At 57.0% G+C, this 19,335-nt stretch overlaps 3 protein-coding genes across 3 annotated transcripts; 2 read left to right on the forward strand and 1 right to left on the reverse strand.

The window, feature by feature from the left end:
- The first annotated feature begins 203 nt into the window (after positions 1–203).
- On the forward strand, positions 204–1,558 carry MZB1 (marginal zone B and B1 cell specific protein). The gene is made up of 4 exons (XM_082063431.1): positions 204–426; positions 703–809; positions 884–988; positions 1,091–1,558. The coding sequence occupies exons 1-4, from the start codon at positions 235–237 to the stop codon at positions 1,266–1,268; spliced, it is 582 nt and encodes a 193-aa protein (XP_081919557.1). The 5' UTR covers positions 204–234; the 3' UTR covers positions 1,269–1,558.
- A 121-nt stretch (positions 1,559–1,679) lies between these two features.
- Positions 1,680–6,523, forward strand: SLC23A1 (solute carrier family 23 member 1). The gene is made up of 15 exons (XM_082063430.1): positions 1,680–1,755; positions 2,223–2,285; positions 2,457–2,558; positions 2,651–2,808; positions 2,888–2,976; positions 3,056–3,123; positions 3,195–3,376; positions 3,473–3,593; positions 3,699–3,855; positions 4,518–4,665; positions 4,761–4,866; positions 4,938–5,067; positions 5,237–5,380; positions 5,529–5,624; positions 5,780–6,523. Exons 1-15 carry the CDS (start codon positions 1,720–1,722, stop codon positions 6,040–6,042), a joined length of 1,863 nt encoding a protein of 620 aa, XP_081919556.1. The 5' UTR covers positions 1,680–1,719; the 3' UTR covers positions 6,043–6,523.
- A 2,066-nt stretch (positions 6,524–8,589) lies between these two features.
- Positions 8,590–17,270, reverse strand: PAIP2 (poly(A) binding protein interacting protein 2). The gene is made up of 4 exons (XM_082063873.1): positions 17,118–17,270; positions 13,186–13,345; positions 10,885–11,064; positions 8,590–9,678 (listed from the first exon to the last, which is right to left on the reverse strand). The coding sequence occupies exons 2-4, from the start codon at positions 13,321–13,323 to the stop codon at positions 9,613–9,615; spliced, it is 384 nt and encodes a 127-aa protein (XP_081919999.1). The 5' UTR covers positions 13,324–13,345; positions 17,118–17,270; the 3' UTR covers positions 8,590–9,612.
- Positions 17,271–19,335: the final 2,065 nt, after the last annotated feature.

Below are 19,335 nucleotides of genomic sequence, written 5' to 3' on the forward strand. Positions count from 1 at the left end.
CCATCCATCCCGCCACCATTTGGGTGGAGGAAGAGGAGTCAGACGTTACAGGGCTGAATTACACCAGAAACCTCTCAGAGCGGGGACAGTTGGCTGGGGACACCCCACCCCCACCGTGACGCCCTGGGGACGGCTGTGATGGCATCAGCCGGATGCAGGTGCACCCCCGCGCATCACCGCCCGCGGGTTTATAGCTGCCCCCCGCCGCCCCGGCGCTTTCGGCACCGCGGCAGGATGCGGCCGGCGCTGGCAGCGTGGCTGGCCCTGGGCCTGCTGGTGGGGACGGGGGCCGAGGAGATGTGCGGGGCCCCCCCCAGCGCCCCATCCCGCTCCATCCCCGCGCCCCAGCTCAGCCCCGAGGAGCGGCTCTCGCCCCACATGCCCGAAGCTCTGCGCTGTGACGCCTGCCATGCCATCGCTTTCCAGGTGGGGATCGGGGACACGGCACCCCAGAACTGGGGGTGAGAGCCCTCCGGGGATGCTCCAGCCTGGGACATGCTGCCGGATCCCCTGCGGCACCACAAAAAAGCCCTTTGGGGCCAGTGAAGCCCTTACAGCTACTCATGGGCTCACCACGCCGTGCAAGAGCGCTTTGGTGCCGGGGCTGCAAGGAAGGGGGTGCAGACCCTGTGCCCCCTCGGGAGCAGGGTCCTGGGGACACAGACATCCTCAGTGGCCGGTTTCTGCCCTTTTCCACCCCAGATCGAGGAGCAGCTGCGCAGGGCGGAGGGGAAGAGGGGCAGGAAGGCGCTGAGTGAGTCTGACTACGTGGAGGTGCTGGAGAGGAGCTGCTCGCAGGGCTGGGAGAGGTGAGCAGGGTCTCCCCAGGGACCGGGGTGTCCCCAGGTACCGGGGTGTCCCCAACCCCTGCCTCTCCCCACAGTTACGGGGTGCAGGAGCTGGATGGGGAGAAGCGGCTGGCGGGGCCGGGGCTGCCTGGGCAGGAGCCCATGAGCGTGATGGTGACGGGGGGACCCTGGCCGGGCAGGTAAGTTGGGGTGGGGTTGGCAATGGGGGGGCGGCAGGCACTGTCCCCTCGCCGCTGTGGCAGGGGAACGTGGCACAAGGACCCACACGTGGCTCCCCACAGGCTGTCAAAGATGTGCCACGGCTACGTGGGCGAGCGCGGGGAGGCGCAGATCTACGGGGCGCACCGGCGGGGCCCGGCCGCGCTGCGGGACCTGCTGTGCCATGGGGACAAGGGAGCCTGTGCCCACAGCAAGGCCGGGGACCCGGCCCCCCCCAAGGCGCTGCAGAACGAGCTGTAGCCCCAGCGTGGTTAATGCTTAATGCCCCGGCGACCTTCGGAGCTGACTTCGTCCCCAGGGAGAGCCGACACATGCGGGAGGTGGACGTGCTGCTGGCATCGCCTGGCACCGCCGGCACGGCGGTCCCTCGGTGCCTGGGGTGATGCCAATGGCCGCGGGTGCCACCGGATTCCCGTGGAACAGGAATTACTCTGTAACCCGCCGGCTCTAATGTTTTACCGCACAATGCCCGTGGCGGGAGCGCCCCGGGCCCGTGGCGGTGCCATCCCGAATTAAAGCAGTTAATAGCTGATCTGTCCCCGCGGCAGCGCTCCCGGTTTCACAACCCGCAGCCAATGGCCGCCGTCCCGCCCGCCGCCCGCGCCCCGGCCCAGGTGGTGACTAAAGTCCTTCCCACGGCCATAAAACCGCCCGTGCGGTGACATCCCCACCAGGGTCGCATCGCTGGAGGATGGGGACCAGCTCGAGAGACCTGGCTCAGCCCCAGGTGAACACAGCCTCTGTCCCCATACCTGTCCCCTCCTGGGCCGCATCCTGGGGCAGTGGGGAGGGAAGGGGGTGACAGGGGGACCGACCCCCAATGGGGTCCAGCTTGGGGACACGATGTGCAGCTGAGGCTGGCAAAGGATGGGGTGAGCCTGGGGACTGCGGGGAAGCCCAGGGGCATGGGGACAGGCTGGGACGGGCTGTGCCATCCCTGCTGGCACCTGTGGGGTGCCCCAATTACCCCAGGGCTGCTGGGAACCTCCTCCACCCCCCTGGGGACAAACCATCGCACAGGGACAGTGGGTTTTGGGACCAGACCCCTCTCGGGGGCAGAGCCGGTGCTGGAGAGGTGACAGCCGTGTGTGCTGAGCCATGGCCCGGTGGCACTTGTGTCCCCGGGACAGAGCCCGTCCCTGTTCCCATGGGACACACGGGACAACACTGACCTGGCTCCTGCCCCGCTGCCAGAATGGGAACCCGGCCCATGCCCCGCCATGTCCCCCTGGGAAGGAGCTGCCTGCGGCGGGCAGGGTGAGTACCGGGACACCCCTGCACGGTGCAGACCCCAAACCCTCCAACACAGCACCAGATGGACACCAGCACCTGGGACCCCCATCCCTGAGGGCACAGGGGGTCCCGTGGGACAATTTGTCCCACCTGTCCTCCCGTCCCTGGGGCTGAGCTGTGCCCCCCACACACTAGGACCCTGGGGCGGGCAAGGGGCCCCCCCGGCCGGAGGTGGACATGCTCTACAGGATCGAGGACGTGCCCCCTTGGTACCTCTGCATCCTGCTCGGCTTCCAGGTACGGCCTGGAAGGGGGTCCCCCCATCAGCAGAGCCCCAGCCCCCCGTCCCCACGGCACCTCAGCCCCGCTGAGCCCCCCGTGCTCCCCAGCACTACCTGACCTGCTTCAGCGGCACCATCGCCGTCCCCTTCCTGCTGGCCGAGAGCCTGTGCGTGGGCAAGGACCAGCTCACCGTCAGCTACCTCATTGGCACCATCTTCACCTGTGTCGGCATCACCACCCTCATCCAGACCACCGTGGGCATCAGGTAGAGCCGCAGCCCTGGCGGGAACCCCCTGCCCGTTCCCGGGCCGCAGGCACAGGCGTCCCCCTCCCGTCCCCCCCAGGCTGCCCCTGTTCCAGGCGAGCGCGCTGGCTTTCCTCGTCCCCGCCAAGTCCATCCTGGCGCTGGAGAAGTGGCAATGCCCCCCTGAAGGTGAGGGCGGGGGGGTTGCTGGGGGGGTCCAGCGGGTCCCCCCCATCCCCGGGACCACTTCACCCCCCTCCATCCCCAGAGGAGATCTACGGCAACTGGACCCTGCCGCTCAACACCTCCCACGTGTGGCAGCCCCGCATGCGAGAGGTACCCCCCCCCGCCACCCCCAGGGACTCTAAAATCCCCAGCAGGATGCTGAGCCCCCTCTTCCCCTGCAGATCCAGGGGGCCATCGTGGTGTCCAGCCTGGTGGAGGTGGTCATCGGGCTGCTGGGGCTCCCCGGGGCGCTGCTCAGCTACATCGGGCCGCTGACCGTCACCCCCACCGTCTCCCTCATCGGACTCTCCGTCTTCCAGGCGGCGGGCGAGCGGGCCGGCTCCCACTGGGGCATCGCCGCGCTGTACGGCACAGGGACGGGGACGAGGGGACAGGGGTGTCCCCTGCAGCCAGGAGCACGCTGGGGCCACAAGGGACCTAATTTCTCTCCCCACCCCAGGACCATCTTCTTGATCGTGCTGTTTGCCCAGTACCTGCGGCACATCACCATCCGCCTGCCCGGCTACCGGCACGGCCACGGCTTCGTCCTGCTCCGTGTCCAGATCTTCAAGCTGTTCCCGGTACAGAGCGGCCGAGAGCTGCTGGCTCCTGAGGGGAGCCCCAAAAATCCCCCCTTTTTCCATGCATGGGTTCGCAAGCGATGGGGGATGCATCTCTGCCCGCAGATCATCCTGGCCATCATGGTGGTGTGGCTGCTCTGCTACGTGCTGACACGCACCGGGGTCTTCCCCAGCCAGCCTGACGCGTACGGCTACAAGGCCCGGACGGACGCCCGGGGGGAGATCCTGTCCGTGGCCCCCTGGTTTCGGGTCCCCTACCCCTGTGAGTGCTGGGCAGCCCCACAGCGTGCAGGTGTCCCCAGAACCCGCATGTCCTGGGGGGTATGGGGACCTGGTGCAGCACGTGCTGGGCACTGGGGAGGCCAAACTGCGACGCCGGGGGGCAGTTTTGGGAGCGAGTTGAGAGAAGGGAACGGAGCTGGTGACGGGCTGGAACACAAGTGTGATGGGAGCGGCTGAGGGACCTGGGGGGTTCAGCTGGAGAACAGGAGCTGAGGGGAGACCTTCTGAGCTCTGAACTGCCTGAAAGGAGCTTGGAGCCAGGGGGGGTCGGGCTCTGCTCCCCAGGAACAAGCGCCAGGAGCAGAGGAAACGGCCTCAAGTTGCACCAGGGGAGGTTGAGGTTGGATGTGGGGACCAATTTCTTCCCCAAAGGGCTGTGGGGCATTGGAACAGGCTGCCCAGGGCAGTGCTGGAGTCACCATCCCTGGAGGGTTGGACAGACGGACATGAGGTTCTCAGGACATGGGGCAGGGACAGGGGTGGGTTATGGTTGGACTCAATGATTCTGAGGGGCTTTTCCAACCAAAATGATTCTGTGATGATCATGAGGATTTGGGAGCACCCCAGGGGTCCCAAAGTGGCACTGGGCAGCACCAGAGGGTCCAGGTGCCCCCACCCTGACACCCGCTCTGCCCCCGGCAGGTCAGTGGGGTCTGCCCACGGTGACCTCGGCGGCCGTGCTGGGCATGTTCAGTGCCACGCTGGCGGGCATCATCGAGTCCATCGGGGACTACTACTCCTGCGCCCGGCTGGCAGGAGCCCCCGCTCCCCCGGTGCACGCCATCAACAGGTAGTGCCGGCAGTCCCTGCCACCGTGGTGACACCCCGGGCAGCGGGCAGGGACACCGCAGCGGTGGCGACCAGCCTGGTTGCGTTGTTCCCCAGGGGCATTTTCACAGAGGGCATCTCCTGCATCATCGCGGGGCTGCTGGGAACCGGCAACGGCTCCACCTCCTCCAGCCCCAACATCGGCGTCCTGGGCATCACCAAGGTACGGGGGTGGGGAGTCCCCCTCGGGTGGGGGCCCGGGTGCCACCACTCACTGCTGGTGTCTCGGTGCAGGTGGGGAGCCGGAGGGTGATACAATACGGGGCCGGCATCATGCTCATCCTGGGCACCATCGGCAAGTTCACGGCGCTGTTCGCCTCCCTGCCCGACCCCATCCTCGGCGGGATGTTCTGCACCTTGTTTGGTAATGCAGCCACAGCCGCCCCCACACCCGCAGCACTGTCCCCATCAGCCCTGGGCCGCAGCCCCGTGATTCGGGGCCCCAGGGATGCAGGACGGGCTTGGAGGGGTTGGGTCGGGCTTGAATGCCGCTGGGCAGTCCGGCCGCGCCGCAGCTGCTGTCTCCGCCGCAGGCATGATCACGGCCGTCGGCCTCTCCAACCTGCAGTTCGTGGACATGAACTCCTCCCGCAACCTCTTCGTGCTGGGTTTCGCCATGTTTTTCGGGCTCACGCTGCCAAACTACCTGGATTCACACCCCAAGGCCATTAACACAGGTGCCCGCCCGCCATGAAAAGCCCCGATTTTGGGTGTTCAGGGAGAGACAAGGGCAGGTCTCATGGGCTCAGCCCACCCTGGGTAAGCAACGATTAATTAAGCAAATCCAGCTTCTCGTAGCCTGGCTCAGTCCCTGCGCCCTCACAGGTGTCCCCGAGCTGGACCAGATACTGACCGTGCTGCTAACGACGGAGATGTTCGTCGGGGGAACCATCGCCTTCATCCTGGACAACACCATCCCGGGTAATTAAAGCACATGGAGCCAGGGGAGGAATCAGGGGGCGTTTGGGGCAGATTCCATTTGGTTCAGAGCTGCAAGAGGGGATGGCAGGGCGAGGGGGCTGCCCCTGGGCACACCGGGGGCCGGCGCTGTGCCGACGCGGTGCCGGCTGCCGCAGGGACGCAGGAGGAGCGAGGGCTGGTGCAGTGGAAGGCGGGCGCGCACGCGGACAGCGCGGCCAGAGCCAGCCTGCGGAGCTACGACTTCCCGGTGGGGATGAGCGCGGTGCGGAGGAGCCGCTGGCTGCGGCACGTGCCCATCTGCCCCGTGTTCACCGGGTTTAAGGCCCGGGCGAGGGGCAGCGGCGCGGCGGCCGCAGACGCGCAGGACGCGGCGGACGGGGTCTCGGTGGACGGGGTCTCTGTGTGCACCAAGGTCTGAGCGAGGGGAGGGATCGCGCCCCGGCGCAGAGAGGCCGAGCCGAGCTCCCGCGGGGCTGTTGGGGTTTGGGAGCACCCACCAAGTCCCAAGGCAAGGCTGCTGGTGCACAGCTCCGACACACGGCTGGGGAGACCCAAAGGTGGCTCTTGGGGACATTGCCGGCTCCCGAGGACCATCACCCCCTGTGCCATTGCTCCACCTCAAGCTGTAGCTGCTTGAGACTTGTTCAGCACTTGCTGAAGCTCGTTAGCCACTTGCTGAAGCTCGTTAGCCACTTGCTGAAGCTCGTTAGCCACCACCGGAGCCAGCCAGAGCCCCCAGAACCACAAACCCCCTGCCGGGGCCGGGAATTCCCGCATCGTGCCTTGGCTTGGGCAGGGTGACCCGGCGGCCCAAGTGGGCTCTGTGCAGGGCACAGAATGCAGACCAGCATTAGGATGCCTATTTTAAGAACACAAATTTAAATGAAAATTAAAAATTCAAGCCCACTCGCTGTACCAGTGTTTTTGCCGCGTCCTGCACCACTCTCTCGTCCCTTCTGTGCTGCGAAGGCCAATGGCCTCACTGACAGCGGTCAAGCCCAGTTCTGGGCTTGGGCTTTGCATTAAAAGCCGAAGCTGAAGCCAGCGCTGCACGGCGCTGTCAGTCTGTCTGCACTGGCACAGCCATGGACTCACAGGACAAGCGAGACAACCCACGGGTCAAGACAAAGACAGCTGAGAAAGTGAAGAAGGGGAAAAAATAACCCCCCAAAACCACCAAGTGATGCAAACGCGACCACCCGCTGCCTCCCACCCGCACAGCGGTGCCCAGCCAGGCTCTGCTGGGGATGAGCCCCCTCTTCTGCCGCCGGCCCAGGTGGCACAGAAACCCAGAATCCCAGCCCGGTTGTGCTGCAGGGACCCCTGCAGATCCCCAGCCCCACCTGCTCACGCAGGGTCACAGAGCAGATCACACAGGTGGGTCCAGGCGGTTTGAATGTCTCACAGAAGGAGACTCCACACCCGCTCTGGGCAGCCTGGGCCAGGCTCTGGCACCTCCCAGCAAACAAGTTTCTCCTCATGTTCAGATGGACCCTCCTGTGTTTCAGTCTGTGCCCGTTGCCCCTCACACTGCGTGCAACACCCTTTATGTCACTTGTGTCCCCTCCTGGCTTCTTGCCCACCCCCAGCTCACTCACCGGGGCCAGAGCGAGACCCACAGCTGTGCCAGAGCAGCCAAAGCACCAGCGCCACTGTGTCACCAACACAAACCCAGCAGGGCCAGGACTGCGAGGGATATACAATCAGAATCATTTTGGTTGGAAGAGACCCTCAAGATCATCGAGTCCAACCATAACCCACCCCTGGCACTGCCCCATGTCCTGAGAACCTCATGTCCGTCTGTCCAACCCTCCAGGGATGGCGACTCCAGCACTGCCCTGGGCAGCCTGTTCCAATGCCCCACAGCCCTTTGGGGAAGAAATTGTTCCCCACATCCAACCTCAGCCTCCCCTGGTGCAACTTGAGGCCGTTTCCTCTGCTCCTGGCGCTTGTTCCTGGGGAGCAGAGCCCGACCCCCCCTGGCTCCAAGCTCCTTTCAGGCAGTTCAGAGCTCAGAAGGTCTCCCCTCAGCTCCTGTTCTCCAGCTGAACCCCCCAGGTCCCTCAGCCGCTCCCATCACACTTGTGCTCCAGCCCTTTCCCACAGACACCACAGGAAGTTCACACCATCAACAAACCCCCGTGTTGCGCAGTTGGCCGGGATCCGGCAGGGAAAAAAACCCAGAAGCTGAGACCTCCCGCCACGGCCAGGCCATGTCACGAGCACATGGATCCCAGCCCCAGCGTTTGGTGGCCAAAGGCCCAGGGTTCATCACACCCCGGCTGCAGCTGTGCTGGGGTGCTCTGGTGGAGCCCCAACCCCAACTAAAAATAAGCTGGGGCACAGCAGTACGTTATTTCCCAAACTTCAGTCTCCAGGTGCTCGAGTCTAAACTATTTCCAAGGCAGTGGAAAGCCCAGGATGGTTTTGCTGCTCCCAGGAAGGCCGGATCTCAGGTTAGAAAGGGGGAAGGCGGCGCTCAGGAAGGAGCCCGAGATGATTGCAATTAGCATTTTGCAGAGCAGCAGTAAAACGAGTTGGTCTGACTGAATCCCCCGAGGGTTGTTCCACCCGGAGCCAGCCCGACGTGGTCACAACACCCGCGCCAAGGCCTCGTCTCGCTCTTCCCGTTCTGCAGCACCGCGTCACTTCTGAAGCGCTCCCATCTGCTTCACCCAGGGCTTAGAAACAACAAAACCGAGATTAACGGCGGCGCCTGACAAAGTTATGAAGCCACTGCTCTATATAGCGCCGTCCGCTAGAACCAGCGCCACCGGGGTGCCAGCAGCGGCCGAGCCCAACCGGGATTAAATATGCACAAACCAACGCACAAAGTGAGAGGAAGAGAGAAAAGAGCTGAGCCCAAGCTCAGCGCAGCATCCGGGGTGAGGGTGACAAACAGCCCGACGGGCACCGTGCCCGCGACGTTGCCATGCGAGACGCGCATTCACGAGACGGCACCGCATCGGTTCTACTATTATTTTATTTTTTTAAATATTTTTGAAAAAATATAATTTTTTTACAATATTTTCAACTTAAACACTATTCACACTGAACACGTATGGCAGCTTAACCTACCCGAATATGAAGTTTAAGAAGCCAAAACTGTTCTAGCTTTATTAAAAGGAAAAAATAACAAACAAAAAAAAAGTCGTCGTGCTGTAGACTATTGTGTAGTGATGATTAAACAAAGCAAGGGAAAAGCACCACTCAAATCACTAACGCTAGGGTTTTCTCGGTTAAATCCAGCTCTAATAAAGTTGTACGCTAAAAGTTCCGTAGGCAGTGCTGTGTACGGAACCGGGTTCTTGGAAGAAATTGTGATGAAACTCACATCTCCTTGAACGTCATCGGGAAGGGAAGCGTTTCGAACATGATACCGCACGGCAAAGGACGGGGATTCTTCCTCCCGTCGCTCGGGTGTTAGTTCAGTAGCTGAGATCTACGACTCTGCACAGGTCTGTAAAATCGCTGTTAAAGCTTGTGCTGCTTCGAAGGAGCACGCAGGTTTTGTAAGGGGAAAAATTAACATTAGTAACAATATTTCAAAGGAAAGTTAGCTAATTTGCATAACAATCAGATATCCTCGCTTTCATTTTTAAGTTAAGGCATTATCAGGGTGCAAACTAGCACCAGTTAACACATCGTTAGGTAAAAACAGACCATCCTCAGCAAATCCTATTTGAAAAGACAGAGTCTGCAGAAGGTTTGATGAACGTGGTACTTTAGGCTCAACTTGACTGGTGCTTCTTACCTCACTGCCGCCTCCGCAGAGCCAGGCCCAAGGATGGATCCATTACACTTTTGACAGGTTTTTACTTAATAACAGTCTCAGCACTTTTATTGAGCATGCAAGACTAACAAAACTTTGGCAATGCATAAGTGTAACACAGTGACAAGAAGAGAGAGCTTTTACAATTAAATCTTCTAATACTGGCTTCACAGTGTGGAAATTGTGCTACATCCACCAAGAGAGGGCCCAGTCTACTCAAATATTTAAGTACTTCACCCCAGGAACAAACTCCTTTGCGTTTGGATTCAGATTACTCTTGACCTGAGGGAGGGAAAAACAGAAGGCCAGATGAATCGTTTTTGCCGTGGTCCATTTTCCAGCTGAATACAATTCGAGGTGGAACAGTTTAGAGTAACGGTCAGGTAGGTACACAACAGGGGTTTTGCGTGTCCCAAAGGTCTCTCTCATCACTAGAAAAGCCCACTCCTCTGTGCTAGTACCTGAATTATCCTGGCTTGGGGAATGTGAAACAAGAAACCCACAGGCACGCCTTAAACACGGCAACTTCGCCTCGTGCTGAAAGGGCTGTTTCTGGAGCTGAGCTGTCAAAACGTGCCATGAGGTTTTCAGCTCTTGCTTATTTAAGCAAGAGGAGACTTGTTGCAGGAGCTGAGGCCACTCCTTGGAATTTCATGTATATGAGTGCTGAATTGATTTTTTTGGATTTCTATGCCAGGACTATGCTGTTCTCCCACTCGGCAAACTGCTCCACCGTGTCCTGCAGCGACAGGGGGGCAGCCAGCACCTCCAAAACGAGCTCTTTATCCTCAAGTAACGGAGGATCAGGCTTTTGTGTTCTTAATTTAGCCTAAAACCGCTGCCGGCAGCTGTTTAAGTTCAGAAAAGTAGGGGTTTGCATCTGAATTTCATAGCAGCTGTGCGACGTGACAGTGTGGGTTTTGCACTACGTATCAGTAACTTCGTGTTTTGTCAGAGAAAACACTCACTAACTGCCCTTTCCTTTTAGTTAAGCTCTGGATTAAGTGTTATACAGCAAGAAAGAGGGGAATAATCACAGTTTAGCCCCTTCTCCTTAGGATTTCTAGGAAGAGATCTGCCGTGGTTCACACGATGCAAACCAGACCTGAGAACGCAGCTCGCACCCACCCGACACAGAAGTGTTGACAGGTGCTGAACTAAACTTCTGCGGTCCTGTCACTTCACAGGGTCAGCGCGCTCCGCTCGCTGCCGTTGTTTCGTAACATGCTATGCGTACCCAAAACCTCTTGGATTTTTGCCACAGGCTAAGAAAGGCACCATGTGGTTCTGAAGAAAACCACGGAACAGGTGACATCGCTCAAGGAAACATCCCTGACCCAAGCAGCCCACATTTCCCCTGCACCAGCGCCAGGCGCGGCTTGAGTCTCAGCCCACGTGTGATTTTAACAACATTATCAACAACAGAAAATCAGCCTTGGACAAAGAGACATGTCAAGTTTTAGAAATAGGATGAGAAACTGAATTTACCACCAGATCCTCCAGTGATGAGCTGTCACTGATAACAAGGTCATTGAACTGGTCCTGGATTTGATCCATCGTTTGCGGGAGATCACGGGCTGGAATAAACCATTCGTGCTCCTCTTCTTCTTCCAGCATCTCCTGGAAACAGCGCTCGATAAACTCTTCTTCCCACAACTCCTCTTCGATCTACACAACGAGACCAACAAACTTCATCAACAAACTTAACAAGAGCTTGTGTCTTCCTTCCAAATTTGTGTACCTGGCTGACCTTCTTTCTCACTATGCAACAGGACTTGCAGGAGAAACAAGCAAGCAGCTTTTGATTTTATTGAGGTAGAAAAGCGCTTTGGCCCAGGAATTTGGGCTGTGCTTAAAAGGGAATGGCAGGAGAACCACCCAGGAGCTCGAGGAGGAAAATCTTGGTTCCAAGTGAAAATCTCAGTTGTACCAACCAGTCTGGACTGAGCTCACTGCAAGTATGAGGAAGGGACGCGGGGACAACACCCGCGGGCAGGAACACTCCCCGGGAAAACGTCCTGCAAGGTTCTTGGGAAAAACAACCTGTGCCCGTCACCTGGAACAAGGAGCGTCCCTGCGCTCACCAACATCGTTCTTCTGAGGAACTCCACGTGATCTCAGCCATCGTCAAGGATTTGGACCTGCCGTACTGTAAGCAGGACAAATGGAGCGATGCAGAACTGACAGGCATCGCAAAGCTGAAAGGAAAGTTTTGCTCGGTTGTTGGGTAAACAAGCTTTGGAGGATTTTCCACGTACTGCATCGCGGCGCCGAAGAGCAGAGAGCGAGGAAATCGAAGCTGGTGTGAATGACTTGCCAGACACGAGGGAGCGGAAAAATGATTTGGGACAGATTTAAAAGTTCACCCAATGGAAGCTCAAACAAGTTTTCCTATGTAACCTTCACTCTGAAATCAATTTGGTCCTGAAGTGGAAATTCGGTTATACACCACAAATACCAAATCAAAACAAGTTAACTCCAGAGTACAATCCAGGTCCTTGGGCCTACCAGCTCACTTGGTGCTCAGGACACAGGGCTTTGGGAACAGGGACTCATCACCACAGGCTGGGATCCACTGCCCAGACCCTCCAAACCCCCACTTAGTGATTTCCCCAGTAAAACGCTCCCGTGAGGACAGTGGCCCAGCCAGTCCCTGCCGGGAGCGCTGGCCCGTCCTGCAGAGCCGCGGGCACGCAGCCACCAGCTTGTACTGCAGCAGGGCTTGCCCCGCTCCCGGCTTTTTGGTACGTGGTTGTGCGTCTCCAGGTGCCTCCAACAGCAGCTCTGCACGTACGAAATAACATTTAATTCCCCAAATGTCTTGACGTTAGTACTGCCTGTGTTTTCCAGCCCGAGTTTAACTCGCGCAAGCTGCCGTGTGGTGTTCGCCTGCCTGAACACGACCGTTCTCCCCCCACGCTCCTGCCTTCCCTCTGCTCCGAAAACAGCCCAGACCTGAAGAACAGTTTATTCACGGCACAACCCTCAGCTCCTTCCCCAAGAACGCTGCATCCCGGCCGCTAACCACAGTGCAGGCCCCGGGAGAAAAAACCCACTGAACAGGAAACGACGCTGAGACCATCCTGGCGTGTGTAGACGAGAGTTCAGATTTCCTGAGCAACCTGAATTTCGGAGGAGCTTTGCGCCCTGCTGGCGGCACACGGAGCGAGCAGCAGCCACTGCCCGTTCCAGCTCAGGCCAGCACAGCCACACTGAGAAAGCAGCTACTTGAGTACAAAGACCAAGTTTTGATTAAGAAAGGGGCGGTGGGCAGCGGCTGTTCCAGCCTCTGCAGGAGAAAAAACTTGGGCCAGACACAAGGTGGAAGATGAAGTTACGGCTCCCAACCCAGGCCAGCTGTGAGACACCGAAGGATTAAGCAACAAACAGGATTGTCACCTAATAGCTCTGTCAAGCGACACTGAGGGGACAGGAACACGCAGGGACGTGTCCAGCTCAGAAATGGCACATCTGCACGTGTCAAACTTGCAGCCCAGCAAGGCCTGTCCCTTCCAAAGTGCCACATAAAGTCTGTCAATTATGGTCTTTCCTTCCCCTCACAAGAGCAGGGAATCAAGGGATGCATTAGAACAGGCCACACATCCCATATTTTCTAGCAAGGTGACAAAAATAGGTGTTTATGGACCATTATTCTAGCAAGCCTATCTAAAAACCCTGTCTGTAAAGGATTCCCAGTCTGGCACCCAGTTGCTAAGCCACAGCACCTCTCCCTTCAGCTAGAAAACGGTAAAGCGCATCCCAAGGTATTTATGGAGGGAAATCACTTGCCTGCCGGTTAAATTCCTCTTCATTTTCCATCCACATGTACTCCGCAAAGGGATTGTCGTCTTCGTGAGAGTGACCGTTGATGATCACGTCTTCGCTGATGATGCTCGGGCTAGTGCTGCTGCGACTCGGGTCTTTCATGGTTGCGCCTTTGATTTGAAGTCTGCAATTAAGAAATGCAGTCATTAAAGCTGTGCAGGTTTGCTGATCGCCCTGCTTTGGCATAAGCCCGGCCCAAGGGAAGGCTGCGCCTAAAGGCTCCAGGAAGGCTCCAAGTGACTGGAGCAGAGCTTTGCTGATCGCAACAAGAACATCAAACGCTGCTTCCATTGTATGCTGATTCAAGCGACAAATTCATTTCCCAAATTAAACCTCAGCGAATGCCAAGCACCAGACCAACGAAAAGTGACAGGAAAAAAACAAACAAAACCGCAAACTAACAAAAAAACAGAAGGAATTTGTCCTTGCCAGGTGGAAAATATTTAAGGCAACGTTCAAGAAGCAAAATGAAAATCTGTTTTCCAAAATACTTTTGAAGCTCCCAGCCGAGTTTCAACCAATTCCCCTGTGTCTGGAGGTGGGTGATACTTTGGGAGAACTTCCAAGGACACCCGTTGTAGGAGAGACTTTGGTGTGACTTTTATCGTACCCAAATACAGCTCCGCGATGTTCTTCGTGATTATATGAACCAACTTCCACGCTGGGAAACCTCGCCAGAAACCCTTACGCAGCGATTCCTCGCTGGCCCCGCAGCCCTCACAGCCACCTCGTTAGCAACAGCCGCTGACTGAGCAGGTAAAGACAACAGCAGAACCACTTTCCTCTCGCCCCACTGATGAACACGGGCTGAGTCACGACTGGAGCGCGTTTCTGCGCGTCCCATATCCGACATCGCACCGTCCTGCACTCCAGGAACGTGGGTACAGCCGGGAGCGTGTTCCGTTCCACCCAAAAACCTACAAAACCCTACATTTAGGCTGAGTCTTTGCCATAAGAACAGCACCGCAGCTTTTCCCTCAGCTGGTGTGAAGCCAGAACCCTGAGTTCAGAGCCCCAAGCTCAGGTTCTAACTGAAAATCTTATTTGTGCCGTGAAGTAAATGAGACAAGGCTGCTGTTTGTCCTGTACCGCGCTTAAGTACAAATATCAACACTGGAAAAGCCAAGTATTTTTAGATACTAATACTGGCAGTGTTGCTTTTTTTTCTTAATATCATATATAAAGCATGGGAGGCAGAGGTTGAAAAAAATAAACTTGAATGCTTTTCTAGTGCTAAAAACTTGCAATGAAACGATGCAGCTGCATGTTTTTATTTCATTCTCAAATCAACATTTTAGCCCCTTGTCATCAAAAAACTACTTATTTGGAGAAGAGGGTATCAAAATCCAGCCCCCGTTGTTATTAGAGTATAAGGGCTTATCATATAGCAGCTCATGCTTTCTCTTTATATTTCAGTTGTTCCTGTCTATGGAATTAATGCAAGTTTTGGTTCAAAAGGTATTCTTGCTAATGACAAAGGCTCGTCGCATCCAAACGATCAATTAAGAAAAGCACGAAGAAAAAGTAACTTGCCTGGTCTGCGCTATTCAAGGTTTTTAAATCGAAGGCGAACCCAAGCACGGAAGCCACTTTAGCTCCCTAGGAAATACAAATAATGAGGGCCGGACCCGTCTATTCTAGCAGGAGAAAACAGGTTCTTTTTGATGTGCTTTCAAAACAAACCTACAAAGGATTACTGGCAGCACTTAACACACAACAGGAAAAGACGTCGCATTTAACACCCCGATTCAGGCTCGAAATCGCTTTCAGCAACTTCAGCTGTTCAGGAGCGAACAGGAGAGACTAAAAGAAAGAAGAGACCTCAGAGTCTAAAAAGGCTTATTTTAAAAACAATGGCGTTTTCACCCCTTTTTGCGAAGTAAATCTTGATATTAATATTCCACTGGGCTTTTTGCACCCAACAACTGACACAGGTGAATAACTCGGCACCAGGTACTCAGGCCAAACTCCAGGCAACTTCTGTTTGAAGAAAACTGCACCCAGACAAGTCCATAAAGGGAAAAATAAGAACTAAACCCCCCAATCTGTTTGTCTAAAAGTCTGAAAGGTTAGTTTGTGGAATCGTGTTGTAGAACACAAGTTATTTGCTTCAGGAAGAGAAGCTCAGGGTTTCACGTTTGGGCTGAAACAACTTTTTCCACGCCTGCCCAAGGACGACGCGGATAATCATGTTCAAGAAGGATCCGAGGCTCAACCTGAGCATCTGGAGTTTATCTGATGAAGCGCTAAGTCTGCTCATGTTTTCCCACAGGAAAACACGTCAACGAAAAACTTCTGCACAAACAGCCAGGAACCCCAGGCCAGTCCCTTGCTCACTTGTAATTTGGTTTTCTGCAACTTGTCATAAAATCTACTGCACGGGGCACTTTGCGTTTCACTGGTTTGAGACACAAACCAGTCGGCTTTCTGTGCTCGTTTGTGAGGACGAGATTAATCTCGTTTCGCTGGTATTAGATCCAGGCTTTTCAGTCATAAGTGATCCTGAGAAGGGCCAAATGCCACCCCGGTCTTGCAAAAAGTCACCAGCTAAGGCGGCTGCTGCGGAAAAACAAGGCACAGCAACAGGCGACACTACCAACGCGAATAAAAATAATCCACTTGCCATCTGGGAGTAGGTGGAAAGCAGAGGATCTCCAAGCTCCTTAGAGGAGAACAGGAAATATAACATTAGTAGCGCTAAGGAAAATAGAGAGAATTCTGCCATAGCGGTGTGATCCAGTACCGAATTGTTCCAGGATTTTGGAGGAGGGTGATGCAGGAAGAACAGTGTAAGTACATAAGGAAAGATGCTAAAAAAATATGATTTTTCTTTTAGGAATTAAGTCAAAAATTAAAAATCCTGAAACAGGAGTTTCAGTTAACTCAATGTTTTCTATACAAAGCGTGGAGCTCATTACTCCAAAACATCATTAAGGTCCATTAATTTACCCATTTCTCCACATTTTGCTGCGACAAAGAGCGCTACACCAACCATCATCAAAATTCAAAGCTTTGGGATTGAAGATTTCACATTTAAACCTCAGTCTCAAAAGAAGATTATCCACCCGCTCCTACTTATCTCCCGGAAGATAAGGTCAAGGGGCCTAATTCCATGTGGCAAAACCCAGGTCCTCACCCTCGCTTAAACAAAAATACAGGAAAAATAAATTCAGATATTTGCATTAAGCAGCCAAAAGCAGCACAGTAGGATTTTAGGAGCAGCTGAAGTTCAAGCAAAGCTGTTTGAATGCAGCAAGGAGAGCTTCGAACTCCTGCAGCAGGCGGCGTTACTTGTTTATTAATTAGCGATTACTCAGGAGCGCCAGCAGTTTTTTATCTAATTAGATTAGCAAGTGGCGGCTATCAAGTAAACTGATTATGCTCCGTATAATAAATAGAATTTTTAATCAAATTCAAGGTGCCAATGCTGACAGAAACATTTCAAAACGTTGCACTGGAGTTCACTTCATTTAGCAGCGTGCCAGCAAAGCTTAAAAAAAAATAAATAACTAAGAGTGGGGTGTGGGGAGCAGCGCCGGGGGATCGAACCGCCAACCACACGGCGGGGAGCGGCGATGGGCGGCGGGGCCCCTGGCTGCACGGGGCCCGGGCGGAGCGACCCGCCGCCCCCGCCGCTTTGTTCGCCCACAAGAGCCGCCCCCGCGGCGGGTCCGTCCCGGCAGCCCCCGCGCCGCCCCCCCCCGCAGCGCCAGGACCCGGATGGAGCTCCAGACAATAACGCCGGCGCCACGGGCGGCCCCGCCGCGCAGGCCCCGCTCCCCGCGGGGGGAACCGCCCGGCGCCGCCTCAGGAGAGGGGGCGGCTCCTCCAGCCCCCCCCCCCGCGGCGGGAGCGCCGGCCCGGGGCTGCGCGTCCCGCCCAGCCCGCCGCCTCACCTGAGCTCAGCTGCGCGCAGAGGGAAGGGCCGCGGGTGCCGGCTCCGCGTTGCTCCGCCTGCTCGGCCGCTCGCTCCCGGCTCCGCTCCGCGCCCCGCTCCCCTCCCAGCGCCGCAGCCCGCCGGACATGAAGTCACTTCCGCTACCTGCGTGACCTCATAGACACCGCCCCCCCTCTCCCCGGAAGCGGCGGCGGCGCGCCCGGCCACAGCCCTTGGCGGGGAGGTGCCGCGCGGCATGCCGGGAGTTGTAGTCCCGCCTGGCGGCCATTTCGCACGGCGGCGCGGGGCAGGCCGGGAAGCGCAGTCCGGCGGGGCGGGCCGGCCGCCATCTTGTGGCGCCGGCTGGGATGGCGGCGCTGCCCCAGCAGCGTTACCACACGGGGAACCCGCCCCGCCGTGTGGGACACCAGCCGGCCCGGGGCTTCACTGAGGAAAAGGGATTTAACACTTTCTAGAAAACACGTCTGTCCACAAAGCAAATGTTTCCGCTCTAGACTCATGCATTTTTAAGGCTCAATACTGGAAAACAGGAGATACAGAACGCGTTTTTATGGGGTCTACATTAAGTGCCCAGGCTTTAACCCTATTTACAAAATGGATCCAAAAAAGTAATTTTTTATTCTCTCCTTTGCTTCTCCCCCGCTTTTTGTCACAGGGAGGGTGGAAAGGACGCTAAAAGCGCCCAGAGGCCGCCGCGGGCAGAGCCGCCCGCTCCCTCACACCGCCGGGCACCCGCCCGCTCCCTCACACCGCCGGGCACCCGCCCGCCCCCTCACACCGCCGGGCACCCGCCCGCTCCCTCACACCGCCGGGCACCCGCCCGCCCCCTCACACCGCCGGGCACCCGCCTGCACCCCCTCACACCGCCGGGCACCCGCCTGCACCCCCTCACACCGCCGGGCACCCGCCCGCTCCCTCACACCGCCGGGCACCCGCCCGCCCCCTCACACCGCCGGGCACCCGCCCGCTCCCTCACACCGCCGGGCACCCGCCCGCCCCCTCACACCGCCGGGCACCCGCCCGCGCCCCCTCACACCGCCGGGCACCCGCCCGCCCCCTCACACCGCCGGGCACCCGCCCGCTCCCTCACACCGCCGGGCACCCGCCCGCTCCCTCACACCGCCGGGCACCCGCCCGCGCCCCCTCACACCGCCGGGCACCCGCCCGCCCCCTCACACCGCCGGGCACCCGCCCGCCCCCTCACACCGCCGGGCACCCGCCCGCCGGCCCCACCTGCTCCCAAAGAGCACAGGAACCAGACCCACAAAGGCCCTTTGTTCCCCCGGGCACTCTGACTTCATCTGGAGTCAAAATTCGGCATCTACCCGCCCCAAAAAGCAGGAAAACTGCCCCAAGAACCAGGTGGGAAATAGCAACAACATGAGTTACCGAGGGCTGAGCTGCACAGAAATAAATAACCTTCAATAATCCACAGGGTTTCTCAGCCTGAGCAGAGTCACTCAGCAGCTGGAGCAGCAATGTCATTAAGGTTTCTCTGCTCAGCCCTTTACTCAGTTTGGGAGAACCAGCTCCACACACAGTCTGGGTGTCTCAATTTCCCGGGGTCGTACCCTCCCTGCAAAGGAGCTGTTTACACCGATTAGTCACCATTACCAACTTGTTTCAAAGCCCGAGAGCTTTCTCTATGGCCCGTCAGACGCTCACTAAATGTTACCTCCCTTAAAGTACCTCTGCAAGGATCATTCTTAAAAAAAACTAATCAAAATTACTCTGCTCTTACTACTGGTATTTCCACAATTATTTGCAACTCTACTTCAATAAATCCAGCAGGAGAGGTGGCTTTCTCACCTGTAACAGATTCCTTCCCAGCATTCAGCGACCCTTGTGCAGAGCAACACGCACGGACGCACCCACTCCAAGGGTGGGGCATGAGTCAAAATATCGGGGTCCAAAATACATGCAGAGGCATCTGACATGTACCGGTATGAGAAACTGGGAGCTGATAGCAGCAAGGGACTACACCGCTGACACTATACCTGGGAATTCCTTATGTTTAGGCACTAAATGTGATGTAACATCCTCCTGCAGTTTAATTCCCCGCAGTAACACAGGCTGGCAGCGTTGAGAACCACTGCACAGCTGTGGCAGATGCAGGTAGAGCTAAGCAAAGGCTATTTTAAAAAGAAAACAGAGCTGTAATATTTTAGTACATTAATCTTAACTGCACGTTGTAAGGAAACTTAAAATGTTTGGGG

The sequence above is a fragment of the Streptopelia decaocto genome (genome assembly GCF_964273445.1).
Source record: "Streptopelia decaocto genome assembly, chromosome: 12".
NCBI lineage: Eukaryota > Metazoa > Chordata > Aves > Columbiformes > Columbidae > Streptopelia > Streptopelia decaocto.